The 18,363-nt window shown below is 38.8% G+C and overlaps 1 protein-coding gene across 1 annotated transcript in view; it reads right to left on the bottom strand.

The window, feature by feature from the left end:
• Positions 1 to 289: 289 nt before the first annotated feature.
• Positions 290 to 18,363, bottom strand: part of LOC122565196 (cysteine dioxygenase type 1) — a 47,296-nt gene continuing 29,222 nt past the window's right edge. Inside the window, exons 2-5 of the mRNA XM_043720912.2 lie at positions 13,933 to 14,010; positions 4,622 to 4,782; positions 2,870 to 3,039; positions 290 to 1,172 (exon numbers count right to left, since the gene is read on the bottom strand). Coding sequence (XP_043576847.1) covers positions 1,143 to 1,172; positions 2,870 to 3,039; positions 4,622 to 4,782; positions 13,933 to 14,010 — 439 coding nt within the window. The 3' untranslated portion in view covers positions 290 to 1,142. The remainder of the gene's footprint in view (positions 1,173 to 2,869; positions 3,040 to 4,621; positions 4,783 to 13,932; positions 14,011 to 18,363) is intronic.

Here is an 18,363-nt window from a genome sequence, read left to right on the forward strand (position 1 = left end):
TACAATCTATTGTACCTGTGCTAGCTCTTGTAACTATCCAATTAGTCCCTTACCCACTATATGCTCTGCTTCATTTGTGGCAGTTTTACAGAAACCTATGGCACAACAAAAGCACTTGCAAAAACCTGACAAAAGTAATAAACTTTTTCATTCGCTTTCAGTAAACCATCTTGTTCTAGTGAAAATCAAGATGACCTTTGCAAAGCTTTATAATAATAGGACATCAAATGATCTCTTTATTTAGGAAATTGTGTTATTAGTCATGTTTGACATATTTGAAGAACACTCCTTTATCCACAGTTTCAGCTTGTTTATTTTAAATGGACAATTGACTGCTGAAATCAGACACAGGGAAACATATTAGTAAAACTGACTCCTTACAACCATTCAGGCAGATGTAAGATAGAATTGTAACTGTAAGATGATCACATGGATTGGAAGGTATGACAGATATTCTAGAAAAGCAATTTGTGGATCAGCGTCCTCTTGGGATAGCCTGAATGCCCATGAAGCATTAGACAGTACTGTATAACAGGACACACCTGAATTAGCTATAGGACTTTGTTTCTTAAGCTTTCTTCAAAATTGCTTGAATGGGTGGTTGGAATCTGATAAAGATGGAGGAGTATTCATCCACTATTACCTCAAACAATAATATTGAGCCTGTAATCTGGAATAAGAGAAGAACCATCACTGCTCGTTTCAGATAGTTTAGTGGTGAGTCCTAAGGACTTGTGGTCTGCAAATAAAACTTGTGGTCTGCATGGTCATTTGTATCTGGCAAACAGCGTAGTGAATTCATCCAAATTAAATTTACAGTCTTTTTGCTTCTTGTTCAGGGAAGCAGTTCAAAACCAGCTGACAGAGGCATGAGAAAGAACTCATGTGAAAGGGAAGTGGAAAGGTACAGTGCAAAGAATGTTCTTAGATAAAAGTTAAAATACAATAGGATTTTCAGACCTTTTTGTGCTTAAAAATTATGCAAAAATAGAATCTGGTGTCTCAGTGTTCATTTAAAGAAGAGGAATCCTCATTGAGAAGTCAATTCATCAAAACACGTTCTTTGAATTCCATCTGTAAAGGTCTTTATCATCGCATGAGAATAGATATTACATTTCACGGATTTTCTTGGCCGATCTGGTTCAGTTGTTTTCTTTAGACACTGAGGCTTCCTTTGGGTTAGAGAAACATTATGTCACTCATTTATTCAAGCACAATTTCTTCTTTCAATCTACAGCTGTACTTTTGTTCAGTTAGACTGGTTGTGCACACTGTGCCATTGTAATTTTCAGCTTCACTGCAACCCTCCACTGAACCAAATGTATGCTTTTCATATTAAATGTTCCATGTGACTGTATCCCTCCCACCCTCAGGAGGTGTAATAACCCGTAATATTGTAGTTCTAACACAATCCTTTCAGTATGCAAAGAAAATTCCTTGTGATTTATACTGCCACCAGTGCTGTGTTCTTTAACCAACTCAGTTCTGTAACCTAATAGGTGGGATAGGTTCTGAATAGTCAAATAGTGCTCCAGACAGATACACCTATACCTCTTACTGCTATACTGCATCCAAACAATGCTATAATGGTATGTTCCTCCTGGGTTTTATTATGACGCCTCCTAACTATGCTGAAGTCAAACAGTTGCATCCATCCCTGCAGCTGTGACAAACTACATGCCCCAGCTATCAAAGGTCAGCTGCGCCCAAGCAGTTCTCCTGTAGCCGTTACTATCCTGGGTCCTGCTACAGACTGCTGGAACAAGAAACTCATATTTCACAATAATGAAACATATGTTCTACATGTACATAAATGTAAATGACTATCTGATAGCATTTTCAAAAATATGCTAATCTAGTGAAAGGCAACACCTTCATAATCATACTAATGATATCTAGTTTGGATGTGGCTGCTTGGGTATTCAAATAGGAGAAATATCAATGTATTGAATTTATAAATAGCTGAATTAATAATGGAATTCATTATGAACAGGCTGGCAAGGAGAGTACCAATCAATGGCTTGTGGCATAAACAACAATGCATAGAATCATAAAGGCTCAATACATTATGGTATAAAGTAATAATGCACTGTGGCAGTTACAGCATTGTACGAGTCTGACAGTTTCGCCAGGAATTGTATTTTTAATTAGGATTCCCATTTACTGATGGCCTGCTTTTTGCTTTGCCTTTCAGGAACCTGCCAAACACAAGTCAGATATCTCCCCACAATGGTTTAGTGATGGAGAAAAAAGTTAAAGAACAGTCAAAAGAAAGCGAACAGTTAGGCTCTGTTTTGTGAAAAAAAGCCTTATGCTTCAAATACTGTTTTTTTCTCTGACTGTGTAGACTCTTGCAGGAATACAGTTTGACGAGTGCAGGCCTTCTCACAGTTTATCAAAGTGGCTTAAACTGTGAACATCAACAGACTTCAAAGCTTGGAGGATTTAACACCTATAGCTTAATCTGTCCTCTCTTCACACTGTCAACTTTCAAGTAAGACCCATGGATAATGGTTGGGAGTGACCAAATTTTCCTCTATTAAACTCGAGGTGTTGATGGCAACTGTGGGACATTTACATAACCAAAGCTGTGGTATGACAGTCTGGAGATCTATCTTAGGAATCTCTTTATTCTATCTATCTCAGTGTCATAGTGGGTAAATATATTAATTCACTTGGTGTGCTAGTTATATCATATTTCAACAACAGAGCAAACACATGACAGAATAACTGTCAACTGCCATGTTACAATATTGGACATCTATTACCCCAGTACAAGGGTGCAGAGAACTTTAAATACTATAAAATCAATAACTATTGTGGCTTTACTTTGTCAGCACTTAATCCAGTGTTCTTCTTCAACACTTACAAAAGGTGTTCGTTCACCAAATCTGCTCCAGAATGTCATGTTAACTTGGTTCTTATGACCTGTTCTTTCATCGAAACAATGACAGCTGTTGAATGGTGGACTATACAGGTGAAGGCTCACTGCCGATTCTGTGTGACTCACGTTTTCCACCCGGTGCAGGCCGATGGTATCTGTGGTTTAGAGGGCAGGATCACACCTCAGTTAGTTCATTGGAGTAACTTTTTAACTTGCTAATTTATTTCCCTCCTGTATGCACCGGGTTATGGGCATCAGCTGCCCTTTGGCAATTCATGCGTGTACCATTAATCATGAATGAAGCTGATTGCTTCATTGCAATATTTCTTTCAACTCTGATGTTCATACAATCACCTGACATCCATGAAATTGCATTTTGAAGCAGAACTACTGGCTTTGGTTGGATGTATTAACCTTAACTGATTTTTCTTCTCTGAAGCCCGTTGCACTGTTTTGAGCACCACTGCTAACCAGGCTTAGTCACAAAACATCTCATATTTAAAAAAATTGAATATACATCCAAAACCATCATTCTCATTTCAATAAATACTATTGAAGTACCTGTCAATAAGCTAGAAGTACCTGTCATTCATTCATTTACTATTTGTTGAACCTGGCTGTGTTTGAATGTTTCCACATGATGGTAAATGCAGTTCAAAAATAATCCATTTATTGTAAAGCACTTTGGAATGCACTGAGGTCATGTGAAAGTTGTATATGCATGCAAGTTCCTTGCTTTGAAGGTAAAGTTATTGCAGGTCATTCTTTGTGAAGAAAATATTCCATTGTTCAACCCTAAATTTTCTTTTTACAATCTTTGTCTATGTAGGCTTTACCATAGACTTTAGGGCAGTATCTTACATTTGTAAATAGTTTATCGAACCAAGAAACAGGAGAAATCTTTGTATAGTTACCAGCCAATGTAAAATCCTCCACCATGAGCTTTCCTTTCATGTATTTAGTCTAAGAATCACTTATTCCTTCTCTGAAATGTCTTTTTCATTCTTTCTTGTTTCACTACATTTATCTTACATTCTGTGCCTGCACCTTGCAAATGTGGTTTACACAATACCGTTCCTTAATGGACCAAATTATATAATTGGTACCAATTGGGAATAACAGCTAAATGCTTGTTGGAGTAAAGCTTAATAGCAATAATAATTGACAGATTAGACTGTCAAGTTAACACCCTCACCAAAATAATGTTGAATGAAAATTTAAGTTTGTTCAAAATATAATCATTTCAAAACTAATACATCTGAATGATATATAAACATGTAGGCACACAACTGTTCTATTGTAATCTATTTGAGTACTCATTTTACCCATATTAAAAAAAACCACATGACAATCCATAGGTTTGCTGTTAAATTAGATGTTTAGGAACACTGAATGGCTATGTTTAATGTTTCATGTTACACTTGTTTGTACCAGTCACCAGTGTTTAATTTCATTTGTGCTAATTATACAATTTAGCAATTCAAAATGTTTTGAATTATCTCTAGTATTGCTGATTGCTACTACTAGTAGATTGCTGCAAACAAAGTGCTTTACAGGGATAATCCTTTGGATTATCTATTCCTTTGTACTACACACACACCTAGACTAGTCCAATTGAGCAGTGAAAGTAGTAAGGATGTTTGTTACTAGCAGGCTCTTAGAGCCACCAGTGTATGGTATCTGCTGGGTTTGATCCTACTTAGAATAGATATATGACTTTCTTGGGGAGAACTTTACCATTGATGTAGGTGCACTGATTTTCAAGGAAGGTTTTCTCCCATCTCCTGGTCAGCTCCTGATTCTTGTGATCACCATCTGGCCAATTATACAAAGTTTCTTTCAGCTGCCCTTGTAGTATCTTCAGGAAGCAATGTGAATTGGCGTGGTCATGGATACTGCTGCGGAGTAACCAGACAAAGACACTCAAACAAATTATAACAAATCATAAGTGAGTTTATAATGCACAGATCAGAGAACATTAGCTTGAGAAGTTTATATTTCAACTGCAAATAAAGCTGCGAGTGAAGCCAATATACAGGGCAGTGCTGCGTCACATGAGTACAAAAGGTCCAGGACCTAATTCCAATATTTGCTGATCAAATCCAAAACAAGCACCGGAGTTGCGATATGGTCTTAGTAACCTTGGGCTAAAAAAAAATTATACAAGTTTTTGCTGCTGACTTTTACCCAGTACTGGAAAGACTGCTTATGTGTGGGCACTGAGTGAGAATATGGTTAGTGTCAGACCTTAGATCTCAGATTCTAACAGCCTGCTGATATGTACAACGAAGGACAAGGGAGAAAATAGTGGTTGAAAACAAAATGAGGATACAAAACATCAGGGAGAGCATTCTATAGAGACATTTTTAACTTTAGCATAAATTTCCAAAATAAAGTGGTGGTCGAACCATACTGGTGACAGTAGAAATTTGGTTTGGAGCCTTGTATGCTTGTAGTTCAGCTGTGCTCCCAGATCAATGCAAATTAAATACTGCTATGCCAAACATGGGAAAGACTAGTCGTGATATTTCAGGACAAAGGTCAACATTTAAATTAATTTGTATTTATTTGCCATTTGGGTTTGCAAATATTTCAGTCCTGTTGCAATATGACAATGGCTGTAGAGCAATTCATGTTCATTTTGCCCTTCTGATTTCAAACATACTCATCATGGTCAGGTCAGGCAGCAGCTATTTGATGGTCACTGAACTTGAAATATTAACTCTGTTTTTCTCTCTATAGATGCTGTCAGATCTACTGTGTTTCTCCAGCAATTTCTGTTTTTCTTTCAGATTTCCAGCAGCCACAGTTTTGTTTTATAATAGTGGTCAACTTGATTTACCAGATTACGGTTCCTATCTTCCCCAAAAACCCCAACAATTTCATTCTACTCTGTGGGTCCATGTCTTTCGTGTGAATTATGTTAATTAGGTGATTGTCTATAATGGGCCACAGAATTAATCAGGGAGCAGCTCATGCCCGAAACATCGATTCTCCTGCTCCTTGGATGCTGCCTGACCTGCTGTGCTTTTCCAGCCACACATTTTCAGCTCTGATCTCCAGCATCTGCAGTCCTCACTTTTTCCACAGAATTAATCACCAAGTTTTCCAGTATGATTTAACATTGTCCTTTTACCTTCCGGCTCACTGATAATTCATCATTTAATTTTCCACCCTAAATAAATCATCAGTCTTTTTCTAGGTCATGATGTTGTATTGCTGAAATATTAAGTGTTAGAATTAAAGAAGAAATGGTAATACTCAACTTATTATATTTCTCTCTGTATTTCATCCCTGAATGATTTCTCATCTTTTCTAATTCATCTGGTCAGTGCAAGTATTTAATTATTTCCAGTCTGTATCAAATTATTTTAACCAGAAGATTTGAATAAATCATTTTAGCAAAACGACATTGGTTTCTAATGATAAAAACCTTCACCACCACTTCTTCAGAGGGCAGGAGAACCATCCCTATAATTCAAACCAAAGGTCAAATTCCCATTGAAATGGAACTTAACAGGTTAGTTGCTGTGCTGGGGGATGGGCTTGGGTGGGAAATCTGTGATCAGGATAGTCCTGTGATGGGTTGGAAGATTGAGAGCTGCTGATCAGGATTTCAGAAGGGAAGTAGGAGATACGTTCATTCAAGTATAGTGCCTGCAATTTTATTCTTTTATTATTTTTATAACCTCTAGTTCATCTGTCAGAGGGTCCATATGGCCTTAACCTTGCCCTAATCCTAACATTGTTAAAACTAACCTTTGACTAAATTTGCATCATCTCTCCTTTGACTCGGTGAGGCATCTTGAGATTTTGTTTTATATTAAAAGATACTAGATAAATTAAAATTCTTGTTGCTTGTGTCACTGTTTTCCCTATCCTACCCAACATTATTATGAGAACAGTCACTGTAGAGGTTACAGAAGGCCCATCGGCTTCTTTATAAAGCAACCAAGGAAGTGCAACAAATATGACATCAGTGTCAACCACATTCTCATTCCTGTAAATAATGGCATATATATGTTTCAGGCTCCAAAAATCACATTTTTGTACATATTTGATACACAAGTCAAACTTCCTTTTCATTCATGACATACTATATATGGATTTTCTCAATTTTTCTCATATATATTTTTCCATATCTATTTAATTACCGTTACCTTATAACTGGGCATAATGCATCTCGGAAGGCAATGTGGCCTGTGTTGCAAAGGTGTGTGGGAGTTTAAATCCTATTGTTTGTTTGTTTGTATCAGAAGTAAATGATGTTTTAAAAAAATGTGACCAGCCACACTTGTTTCACTTTTAAACTTGACATCTAAATTGACCCCTATATTTGGAGGAACGTTGAGGCTTTATTGTGTACTTAATATCTTGACATAACGTAACTGCTGTAAGAAAAATCTATCTCTCCAGTAAAGTAGGGATAAAAATAGTGTGAGGAAAGCAGCAGAGGATAAAATGTATTGTGAAGGGCACAATATGGAAGCATCTGTTTACTTTATTGTGGGGGGAATTAATGCAAAGATTAGAGGTCAGAATAGCTAGATGATAGGAAAGAAATTGATGGAGTAACTTGTAAACTTAGACCCAAAAAGTGTGTTACACCAAAACATTGCCATGCCAAACAGGTGACCATGTCATGCATTGCAAATTTAAAAAGAGGTGAGGAAGAAAAAAGTTTGATTCCTTGTAAAGTTAGATTGATGTTAAGTCATGTGAATTTATGAATGGGTCGATTTATAACTTCACTTGACAGATGCTTCAGTTTGTGTTGCACCATGATGATGGCTGTAGAATAATTAACAAATTCATGTCTACTTTTCAAATGAAAATAAAAATAACTATCATCAACTTGATTCATCAGGTTGGCTCCCACAGAGTCCCGTCTTACCCCATGGATTTAATTTTCTATAATAATTAGATGAACTGTGTGTATAATAGCAAATATTGCTGAAGATCTCAAAGGAGACACCCAGCAGTATCTGTGGAGAGAGAAACAGTAAATCCTAAATCTTAAAGGGATTGGTTTAGCTCAATTGGCTAAATTGTTGGTTTACAGAGCAGTGTGATGCAAACAGCGTGGGCTCAATTCCCCATCACTGGTTTGAGGTTACCATGAAGGACTCTCCTTCTCAACCTCTTCCCTTGCTTGAGGTCTGGTGGTCCTCAGGTTAAATCACCACCAGTCCCTTCTCCCTCATGAGGGAGCAGCCCCTATGGTCTGGTAAGACAAGAAGTCTTAAACCCCCCCAACCCACAACCTTTATCCAGATACTGCTGTTGATGTTGCTGAAATATTGAGCCTTATGGTCATACATTTAAAGAAAAAATAACTGCATAATGATATTTTAGCATTGGCTTCAATGCCAAAAAGCCATTTACTTGGCTGGCTGTTGGATGGGAGGCAGAGTCTACATGATGCAGATGGCATGGCTTGCACGCTGCCAGGTACCCTGGCTGATTTAAGCCCCACCCGTGTCTTTCTCACCTCCCTTTAACTATTGTGGGCAAAATCCTGTGGGCCAGTGATTTCCAAACTTTTTTTTTCCTCCACTGTGACCCTATTTTGAGGCTTGGAACATATTAGAACCCCTTGTGAAATTATCAAAGTTGCAGCCTGTTAGACAGGCACAGTTGTTATAACTCAGTAAGACCTCCGTATCAGCCACTGCTGCCTCAGCACATGACTCTAGAACTTCAATGGGCAATCCCACAAGGAATCCGAACCACACTTTGGGAAGCCCTGCTTTAGGCAATTCATATACACATCCAAAACCAATAATGCAATTAGCTTAATGAAAATGTAGCATTCATACCGTAATTGTTTGTTTTTAAGTTAAAGGTTTCTTTTAATAAATATATTTTTGGGGCCAAGAGTGAAAGGGAAAAAAAATTACGGCTGGAAAAAAGACGACAGTGAAGGTTGTAAAGGCCTTTGGAGACATTCTAAATCTTAGAATGATGTTCAGATGCTAGGTGTGAGTTAAAAAGAAAACTGGGTCACAGACTTCACCAGTCTATGCACCATTCTATGTCATTAATGGAAACAACTTTTGCATTAGTAATTTCAAAGGAACTGGATATACTATATATATATATATACTGTGGCTACAAGAGTAGTTCAGAGGCTAAGAATTCTGCAGCATATACTCGCCACCCGTCTTCCAGAAAGCCTGTCCATCATCTACAAGGCACGAGTATGACAAGATAAGGAGTGTGACTTACCCCTTGTCTGAAAAGGTGAATTCCAACAACAATCAAAGTTGGACACCATTAGAACAAAATATTCCATCCACCAACTTCAACATTCAGTTTCTTTACCACTGACAGTGGCAGTGCATGGCAGCAGCTCACTTGTGCTCCTTTGCCAGTCCTTCTAGACCTATGGCCTGTACCATCTAGAAGGATAAAGGCAGTTGCTGGAGAGGAATTTGCAGGTGTTGGTAACCATTCAAATTTCACACGGTTTTGACTTGAAGCCAGAGGCTGAATTTTCTTAGATGCTGAATGATGTGGACAGTGGTAGGTCAGTTGGGAAAATATGGTGTGCTCGAAAAACTGAGGAAAAGAAAGTCCAATTTTTTTTTTAACTATTAAACAGCAAAGTGAAAATCTTCCTGATGAGTAGTGGGAGGCCTATTTGTAAACATTTACATCTCATTTATATGAAGTTTGCTAACTCCTGCACAGCAGAGAGAAATTAAAGACAGCAATTCTCCAGATGAAAGTCAGAGTTAGTATCTGGTGGCTGTAGCTCATCACTTGCTCCACCAAGTCTCTGACTTGACAGTCTAAGGGCATGTTCCATGAGCAACGACTGTCAGCATCCACCCCATCCAAGGTGGTTGGTATAGGGACAGATCATCATGCGTCATATGACTCATGTATAATTCAGTTCACAAGTTTAATACGGCACTTGAGTACACTGATATCTTGCACTGTAATGCTGTTGCCAGGCTATTTTATGTTCAGGGACTAGCAATCATCTCATTTCTCAAGGCTCTTAGCTTGCATTCTTAGTACTCTCTCACTTTGTGCCGACTTGGATGTTCACAGCATTTGTGCCATGCCTTGCATTGCCTTTTAGCACAGACACAAAGCCAGGTAGTTTATGGTGCAGGCAGTCATCAGTCAAGGGATGGACATGTTGGCATTGCACCATACAAATCTCACACTTACAGCATGTGCCAGCAGCCTATTCAGCAAACACACTGCACACACTTTAACTAAATGGCCATGTCTCAAAGTCATACAGTCAAGGTTATGAGAACTGTCTTCTAGAAGGAGGAATCGGTAAAGTAAGTCAAGAATGTAGGCAGACCTTATTCCAGGGACCTAGACGTAGTGAGTCAACCACTTAGGGTGTCTAGGGTCGGAAGTCCATATCATGAAAATCTGGATAATGGGCCACATGAGTCCTGCAATTCCATGTCTGGAAATTAACGTCAAGTCAGTCAGTGAGCTGCACAGAGATCAGTTAGGAATTACTGGTCAGGGCTTTTTTTCCAAGTTGCATAGAGGGTTGGGCCACAGTTTTTCCAGGGAGTTTAAGTGAAAATAAAATGTTATCAGGGGTCATTGTTGGTGGGGATGATAGGGAAGTCAATAGTGGGGATTAGAGGTCCCTGTCAACAAATTGGGTGCCAACTTGCCGCTGTTGGCAGTTCTTCCAAAACTGCAAACATAAAAGCCAATTCATAGCAACAATGATTGACTTGGTGTACAGCTGGGATTTAAATATGGCACTGGTGGCAGCAATCCTAGAACGTCCTGGCAATGATGAGAATTCCCACTACTTGGGAGCACATGTTGGCACGAGAACAATGCCTTAAAAACATGGTTTCAACATTAAGATGTGAGCAGCATAAAAACTGAATGAAAGAATTTGCTTGCATTCACAGAAAGAAACCCTCTATGAAACTCCCCAAAATTGACAGATGGTTTGATAAATTTCAGTTAAGGTCACCTTCAGTGTCACTGAGGCAAAATCATATGTACCTGCATCTAATAACTGCAGCAAATCAAAAAGGCTCATCACCACCTTCGCCAGATCAATTAGGGTTAGGCAATAAATGCTGCCCTCATCCATAATGCCACATCCCATGAACAAATATACAAATGCATTTAAAATTTGTTTGGATTCCTCACAAAGCTGAATAGGTACAGGCTCAGGTTACTTCAAGGCAAATATTAAATTTAAAAATTGATTTATTTATCGCTATTGCACAGTGGCTGTTCAACAGTTTATGAACTCGGGTCCATTATATCTTTCTGATTGAATAGTCAGCAATGTTGGTCAACTTGACTTATCAGGTTGACACCTGTGGAGTTTTATGGATTCACAAAAATCATAATAGTAAGGTGATTTTCTATAATGGAACTCAAAGTCAATAACCAGGTGCTCCAATTAGATTAGACATTACTTACACTTTCCTCCTCACTGATGATAGGTCATATGATTTCCTGCTGTAAAAACACCACATCTCTTGCTATGTACTGCTGTTAATATTGCTGAGACATTGAGTCTTACAATAATACTCCTAACAGAGAGATAGATCCACAGTTGTAAAGTTTTATTGTTAGTTGTAATTTTTATACCCTAATTTAATAAATTAAGTTGACTAGCTGTTGGAAAGCTGACCAAAAGATGTGAATGGCTGGTGTGCAGTCTTGCTAGATCCCACAGATGATTTAGGCCTAACTAATAACTTCATTGCCTCCAAATAAATATTATTTGTGTGTGACACGTCTCAAGCCTATGGTAAAAGTTGAATTATTCGAATGCCAATAGGGCTCACTACACATACCAATTTTTACCTTTCATAAAATTAAAATAAGCACTTTTGAGCGAACGAATGAGCTTCAACTTACATAACATTGGATCGAACTGATTTCAATGTCTAATATAATAAGTCAAAAATACAATTCAGCAGTATGTTCAATAGGAGTTAACACATTTTTATAATTCATTGAAGCATTGCAACTCTTTGTACAGATTACTCACTTATTGAACTACTTATGGTTAAATTAGGTTGAGAAAATATATAAGGTATAAGCAGGTAGGGAAAGTATTAAGTTTTGAGTTTTGTGAAAAAAGAGGTTCAGCTGAGCATGACTCCAATCAGATAAGAACTTGCAGTTAACAATGGGGTGCTGCAGGCAAGGGTAATGGGTTAACAAGGTGGAAAAGCATTCATTATGTAGAGCCATTTAACAATATTGGAAGCATTTAGTATGTGAGGTCAGTTTAACAAGGTGAAAAGTATTCATTATGTGAAGCCAGATAAGGTTAAGAACATGCATTGTGTAACAGCAGATGGCTTAATCTTTACTGTTGACACTCGCTGATTGTAATGGTCACCCAATCAATATGTATGTTGCCTTATCTGGATGCTCCTCCCTGTAAAATGACCACATAATTCATTAAGAAACAGCTCTTCCAGAAAAGACCGAGAACTCATGTCTCTGTGCACATGGGCGATCGTTTTCTCTCCCTCCAGGGCCCAGAATAAAGATGAACGAGGTAAAACTATACTGTGTCTCTAAACGTTTTGCTTTGACTTTTTTTTGGGGGGGGGTGAGGGTGTGGTGGGGGAAACAGGACGACAAGATATTTTGCTGCATCATAAAGGATAGTGGTAGTACAAAGGGATCTGGGAGTGCTAGTCGAGGATTCTCTAAAGTTAAGTATGCAGGTTGAGTCCGTGATTAAGAAAGCGAATGCAATGTTGTCATTTATCTTAAGAGGGTTGGAATATAAAAGCACTGTTGTGCTACTGAGACTTTATAAAGCTCTGGTTAGGCCCCATTTGGAGTACTGTGTCCAGTTTTGGTCCCCACACCTCAGGTAGAACATACTGGCACTGGAGCGTGTCCAGCGGAGATTCACACGGATGATCCCTGGAATGGTAGGTCTAACATACCCGGAACGACTGAGGATCCTGGGATTGTATTCATTGGAGTTTAGAAGATTAAGGGGAGATCTAATAGAAACTTACAAGATTACACATGGCTTGGAAAGGGTGGACGCTAGGAAATTGTTTCCGTTAGGCGAGGAGACTAGGACCCGTGGACACAGCCTTAAAATTAGAGGGGGTAAATTCAGAACAGAAATGCAGAGACATTTCTTCAGCCAGAGAGTGATGGGCCTGTGGAATTCATTGCCGCGGAGTGCAGGGGAGGCCGGGACGCTAAATGTCTTCAAGGCAGAGATTGATAAATTCTTGATGTCACAAGGAATTAAATGCTACGGGGAGAATGCGGGTAAGTGGAGTTGAAATGCCCATCAGCCATGATTGAATGGCGGAGTGTACTCGATGGGCCGAATGGCCTTACTTCCACTCCTATGTCTTATGGTCTTATGAAATATCACCACAATTCTCCTGTTGAGAAAAAAGTTGTACTCCTGTGAAAGTTTGATTACTAATGTTAAGTAATCACTGGACGTGTTCAAAGTTCAATTGTTTTTAAAGGTGCTATGTCCAAATCCCATACCCAGTGGTCATTTATAATTGTGAATTTTATTTATCCAAAAGAATTATTCTTTTTTCCTTTTTTTAAATGCATAGAAATTTGCATTCTGACACACAAGATATGACAGAGAAAAAATAAGTTTAGTGAACAATATAAAGAACTGATTTAACCACTTAAAACTAGCTATTTGCAGAGAGTTAAAATTGGGTCCTGTGGCCCTGACATGATTAGGGGGAGTAAGGAAATGCAGGTCATCAGCTATACAAACTTGACCAGATTAGAGATATAGAGGCCTGTCAATCTTAACATCAAGGCCTCTTTATAATATTCTTGGGCTGCATCCTGACTTCAGGGGCAGGAAACAGCAGTAGGAGCCCAGGGGGATGGGTATTCAGTGGAAACAGCTCTGGCTGTCTGTGATACTCTCACAATGTATAATTTGCCAACTGTCAGATGTAAAAATGTATATTTGGGCAATGGGTGTCTGACCTGGGGAATGGAGTTCAAAAATGGAAATTAGTTAAAATAAATTCTACTGAATTTCAGAATGATTTCCGTCTGATTTTCCTTACCTGCCATGTCCTTCACCCCAGCAAAGAATCATCAGGTTGAACCTTCCATTTCCATGGTCCACAAGATTTCGAGTGTATCTGCAAAAAGTATAAGATCAGATTGTAATAAACAGATTAGTATAAACATATGTAAATTGGAATGACAGCAGTGAGCCATTTGGACCCTTAAGCCTGTTTCTGTAAATAAAAAATTCAAGGGAATGTGAGCTTCAGTGGCTGGACCAGCAGCTACTGTTAAGAAGGATCCTTCTCAAACCGCTGCAGTCCATTTGACAGACTACACCCACAATGATGTTATGGAGCGAGTTCTAGGATTTTAAAATGCATCGGTGAAGGAATGTCAATATATTTACTAGTCAGATGTTATCTTGTCGATGGTACAACCAGCTGCTGTGGAGTCTTGATGTTGGAGGGAGTGAAGGTTTATGGTTTGGTGTCAATCAATTGGGCTGCTTTGACCTGGATTGTGTCAAGCTTTTTAAGTGTTATTGGAACTGCACTCAATGAAGTGGCAAATTATTCCATCACACTTTTGATGTGCATCATAGATAGTGGAAAGGCTTTAGGTTGTCAGGAGATTACTCATTGCAGGATTCCTACCCTCTGAGCTGCTCTTATAGCCAAAATATTTATTTTTTCTAGTTTCTGGGTAACCCCAATAGGGAAATTCAATGATAGTAATGCTTTTGAATGTCATGGTTAGATTCTCTCTTGTTAGAGATGGTCATTGCCTGTCACTTGTCAGCGTAAGCCTAGATATTGCCCAAATCTTGCAGCATTGAGAAATGGACTGCTTCAGTATGAGGATTTGTGAACAGTGAACATTGTAGTGAACATCTCCACTCCTGACCTTATGGTGAGAAGGTTTTTGATGAAGCAACTGAAGATGGTTTTGCCCAGGAGAGGTGCTGGAGCTGAGAAGTTTGACCTCCAGTAATCAAAACTACATACCAATGGTTTATATATAAGGTTATGACTGATTAAATTTAAGCCTCTACTTTCTTGGCTCCTTCTTATTCCTTTTGGCTTTCCTGTTAGTCAAGTATCTAACTCAGTCTTAAAAAAATAAATAACTTGTCCTCCACTGCTCTATGTGGAAGAGAATCGCACAGAACAATGACCCTCTGTGAGAAAAAAAGTTCTCATCTGTCTTAAATGGGAGTGCTGTAATTTTTAGATTCTGTTCCTGAACTCATTGGGAACTTAATAAAACACAGCTCCATCTCATATTTCTGAGTTGGTTAACAGCTGTATTTATTGCCATTGCAATTCAAATGGGGAGGATCCTGTGGGTAAACTCACTGATCCTATCTTCTTGGTGGGAAACTTATTTTGAAGGGTGCAAGTTAGAGATTGGGTTAGAAAATATACACTGCTGTAACTTTGAGTAAGCTGGGAGTGATTGGCTTACTCTATTTCTGTGCTTTATATGTCCTGGTAAGGTATCATACAATTTAATAATGTGAAGTACCTGAATATATGCCTGTTCAAGATTTAGGGACCACTTATGGGTATGAACCACAGCTCCTAAACCCTGGCAGAATGAAACTTGTAGTACATACCCTACACTACAAGCATCCCTTGATGCCAGCTGGCCTTGCTCCTGTATCCACAGAGAGATTGAGATTAATGCAGATCTTGTTTATGTGATGCTTAATAACAATCCTTCAGCTAACACCCAAAAAACAGGCAACCAATTAATTCCAGTAACAAACTTTGAGGACACTATAAAACAAGCACTGAAATCACTGGGTCAACATAAAGTTACTTGCTGCAAAATCAAACACAGACTCTTAAAAGAAACACATAAACCATTACATAGGAACACAGAAGATAGGTGCAGGAGGAAGCCATTCAATCCTTCAAACCTGTTCTGCCATCCTCCAGATTACGACTGATCGTCCAACTCAATAGCCAGCTTTCTCCCATAACCTTTGGTCCCATTCACCCCAGGTGCTATATCTAGCTGCCCCTTGAATACAATTAAATGTTTTGGCATCAACTACTGTGGCAATGAATTCCACAGTCCCACCATTCTTTGGTGAAGAAATGTCTCCATATCTCTGTCCTCAATGGTTCACCCCAAATCCTCAGACTAACTCCTGGTCCTGGATGCACCCACCATTGGGAACATCCTCCCTTGTGTTGTGACACAACCAGCTGATGAAGGAGCAGTGCTCTGAAAGCTAGTGCTTCCAATTAAATCTATTGGACTAAACCTGGTGTTGTGTGATTTTTAACTTAGAATTTTATAAGTCTCTAGGAGCTCCCCCCCTCATTTGTCTGAGCCGCAGCAAAAACAATCCTAACTTAGTCAATCTCTCCTCATACGTCAGTCCCACCATCCCTGGAATCAGCCTAGTAAACATTTGCTGTACTCCCTCGAGAGCAAGAGCATCCTTCCTTAGAAAAGGAGACCAACACTGCACACAATATTCCAGATGTGGCTTCACCAAAGTCCTGTATAACTGCAACAACACATTCCTGCTCCTGTACTCGAAACCTCTCGCAATGAAGGCCAACGTACCATTTGCCTTCTTTACTGCCTGCTGCACCTGCATACCTTCAATGACTGCTGCACAAGGACACCCAGGTCCCGCTGCACATTCCACTCTCCCAGTTAAAGATATTCAGGTAGTAATCTGCCTTCTTGTTTTTGCTTCCAAAGTGAATAACCTCGCATTTATCCAAATTATACTGCATCTGCCATTGATTTGCCCACTCACCCTACCTGGCCAGATCATGCTGAAGCATCTCTGTATCCTCGTCACAGTTCACCCTCCCACCTAACTTTGTATCATCTGCAAACTTTGAGGTGTTACATTTTGTTCCCTCATTCAAATCATTAACATATTGTGAATATCTGGGATCCTAGCACTGATCCTGTGACACCTCACTAATTACTGCCTACGATTTGAAAATCCCTACACTTTGTTTCTTCTCTGCCAATCAGTTTTCTATCCATCTCAATAGACTTCCTTCAATTCCATGCACTTTAATCTTGCACAATAATTTCTTATGCAGCACTTTGTCAAACTATTTCAGAAAGTCCAAATATACCACATCAACTGGCTCCTCCTTGTTAACTCTACTAGTCACACTTTCACAGAATTCCAACAGGTTTGTCAAGCATGATTTCCCCTTCATAAATCCTTGCTGACTCTGTCTGATTCTGCCACTACTTTCTAAATACTCTGCTATAAAGTCCTTGACAATTGATTTGAAAATTTTCCTCACTACTGTTGTGAGGCTTTCGAGTCTATAATTCTCTCTATCTCCCTTTTTGAACATTGGAGTAACACTAGCTACCTTCTAATCTGCAGGCAGTCTTCCAGAGTCTATAAAATCCTGGGAGATTACCACCAATGCATCCACTCTTTCTAGAGCTACTTCCTTAAGTATTCTGGGGTGTAGATTATCAGGCCCTGAAGATTTATCTGCCTTCAAGCCCCTCAATTTTCCCAGCACCATTTCTCTACTAATATTGATCTCCCTCAATGCTTCCCTCTTACTAAATCATGCATTCTCCAACATTTCTGGTATCTGATTTGTGTCCTCTTGTGAAAGCAGAGCCAAAATATGTATTCAGTTGCTCAGTCTTTTCTTTGTCCCTTTATATGTTCTCCCCATTTGTCTTTTGGGAACCTACATTTGTCTTCACTAATCTCTTTCTCTTCACATACCTAGAGAAGTTCTTAGTGTCAGTCTTTATGTTCCCTGCAAACTTACTTTTGTACTGTATTTTCCCTTTCTTAAATCAATCCCTTGGTCCTTCTTTGCTGAATTTTAAAGTGCTCCCAATCCTCAGATCTATTGTTTTTCTTGGCCAATCTGTATGCTTCTTCCTTGGATTGGATAATTTTCTCTAATTTCCTTTGTAATCGATGGATTGGCACTCTTACCCATTTTGCTTTTGTGCTGAACATGAATAAAAAATGAAAGAATTGGTTAGACTAATCTGCATCTAGATTGCCATTATAGATACATCAAAGCCCTGACATTTGAAAAGGATAGACCAGGTCTAAAAGTTGAATTTCTAACTTGGAGGAAGGCTAATTTTGACGGTATCAGGCAAGAACTTTCAAAAGCTGATTGGGTGCAGATGTTCGCAGGTAAAGGGACGCCTGGAAAATGGGAAGCCTTCAGAAATTAGATAATGAGAGTTCAGAAACACTATATTCCAGTTAGGTTGAAAGGGAAGGTGTAGGGAATACTGGATGACTAGAGAAATTGAGGGTTTGGTTAAATATGTCAGTTACAGACAGGATAAATCGAGTGAATCCTTAGAGTATAAAGGCAGTAGGCGTATACTTAAGAGGAAAATCAGGAGGGCAAAAAGGGAACATGAGATAGCTTTAGCAAATAGGTTTAAGGTGAATCTAAAAGGTTTTTACAAATACATTAAGGACAAAAGGGTAACTAGGGAGAGAA

The sequence above is a fragment of the Chiloscyllium plagiosum genome, unplaced genomic scaffold, assembly GCF_037043375.1.
Source record: "Chiloscyllium plagiosum isolate Xiang-an unplaced genomic scaffold, Cpla_swu_hap1 HiC_scaffold_28, whole genome shotgun sequence".
Taxonomy (NCBI): Eukaryota; Metazoa; Chordata; class Chondrichthyes; order Orectolobiformes; family Hemiscylliidae; genus Chiloscyllium; species Chiloscyllium plagiosum.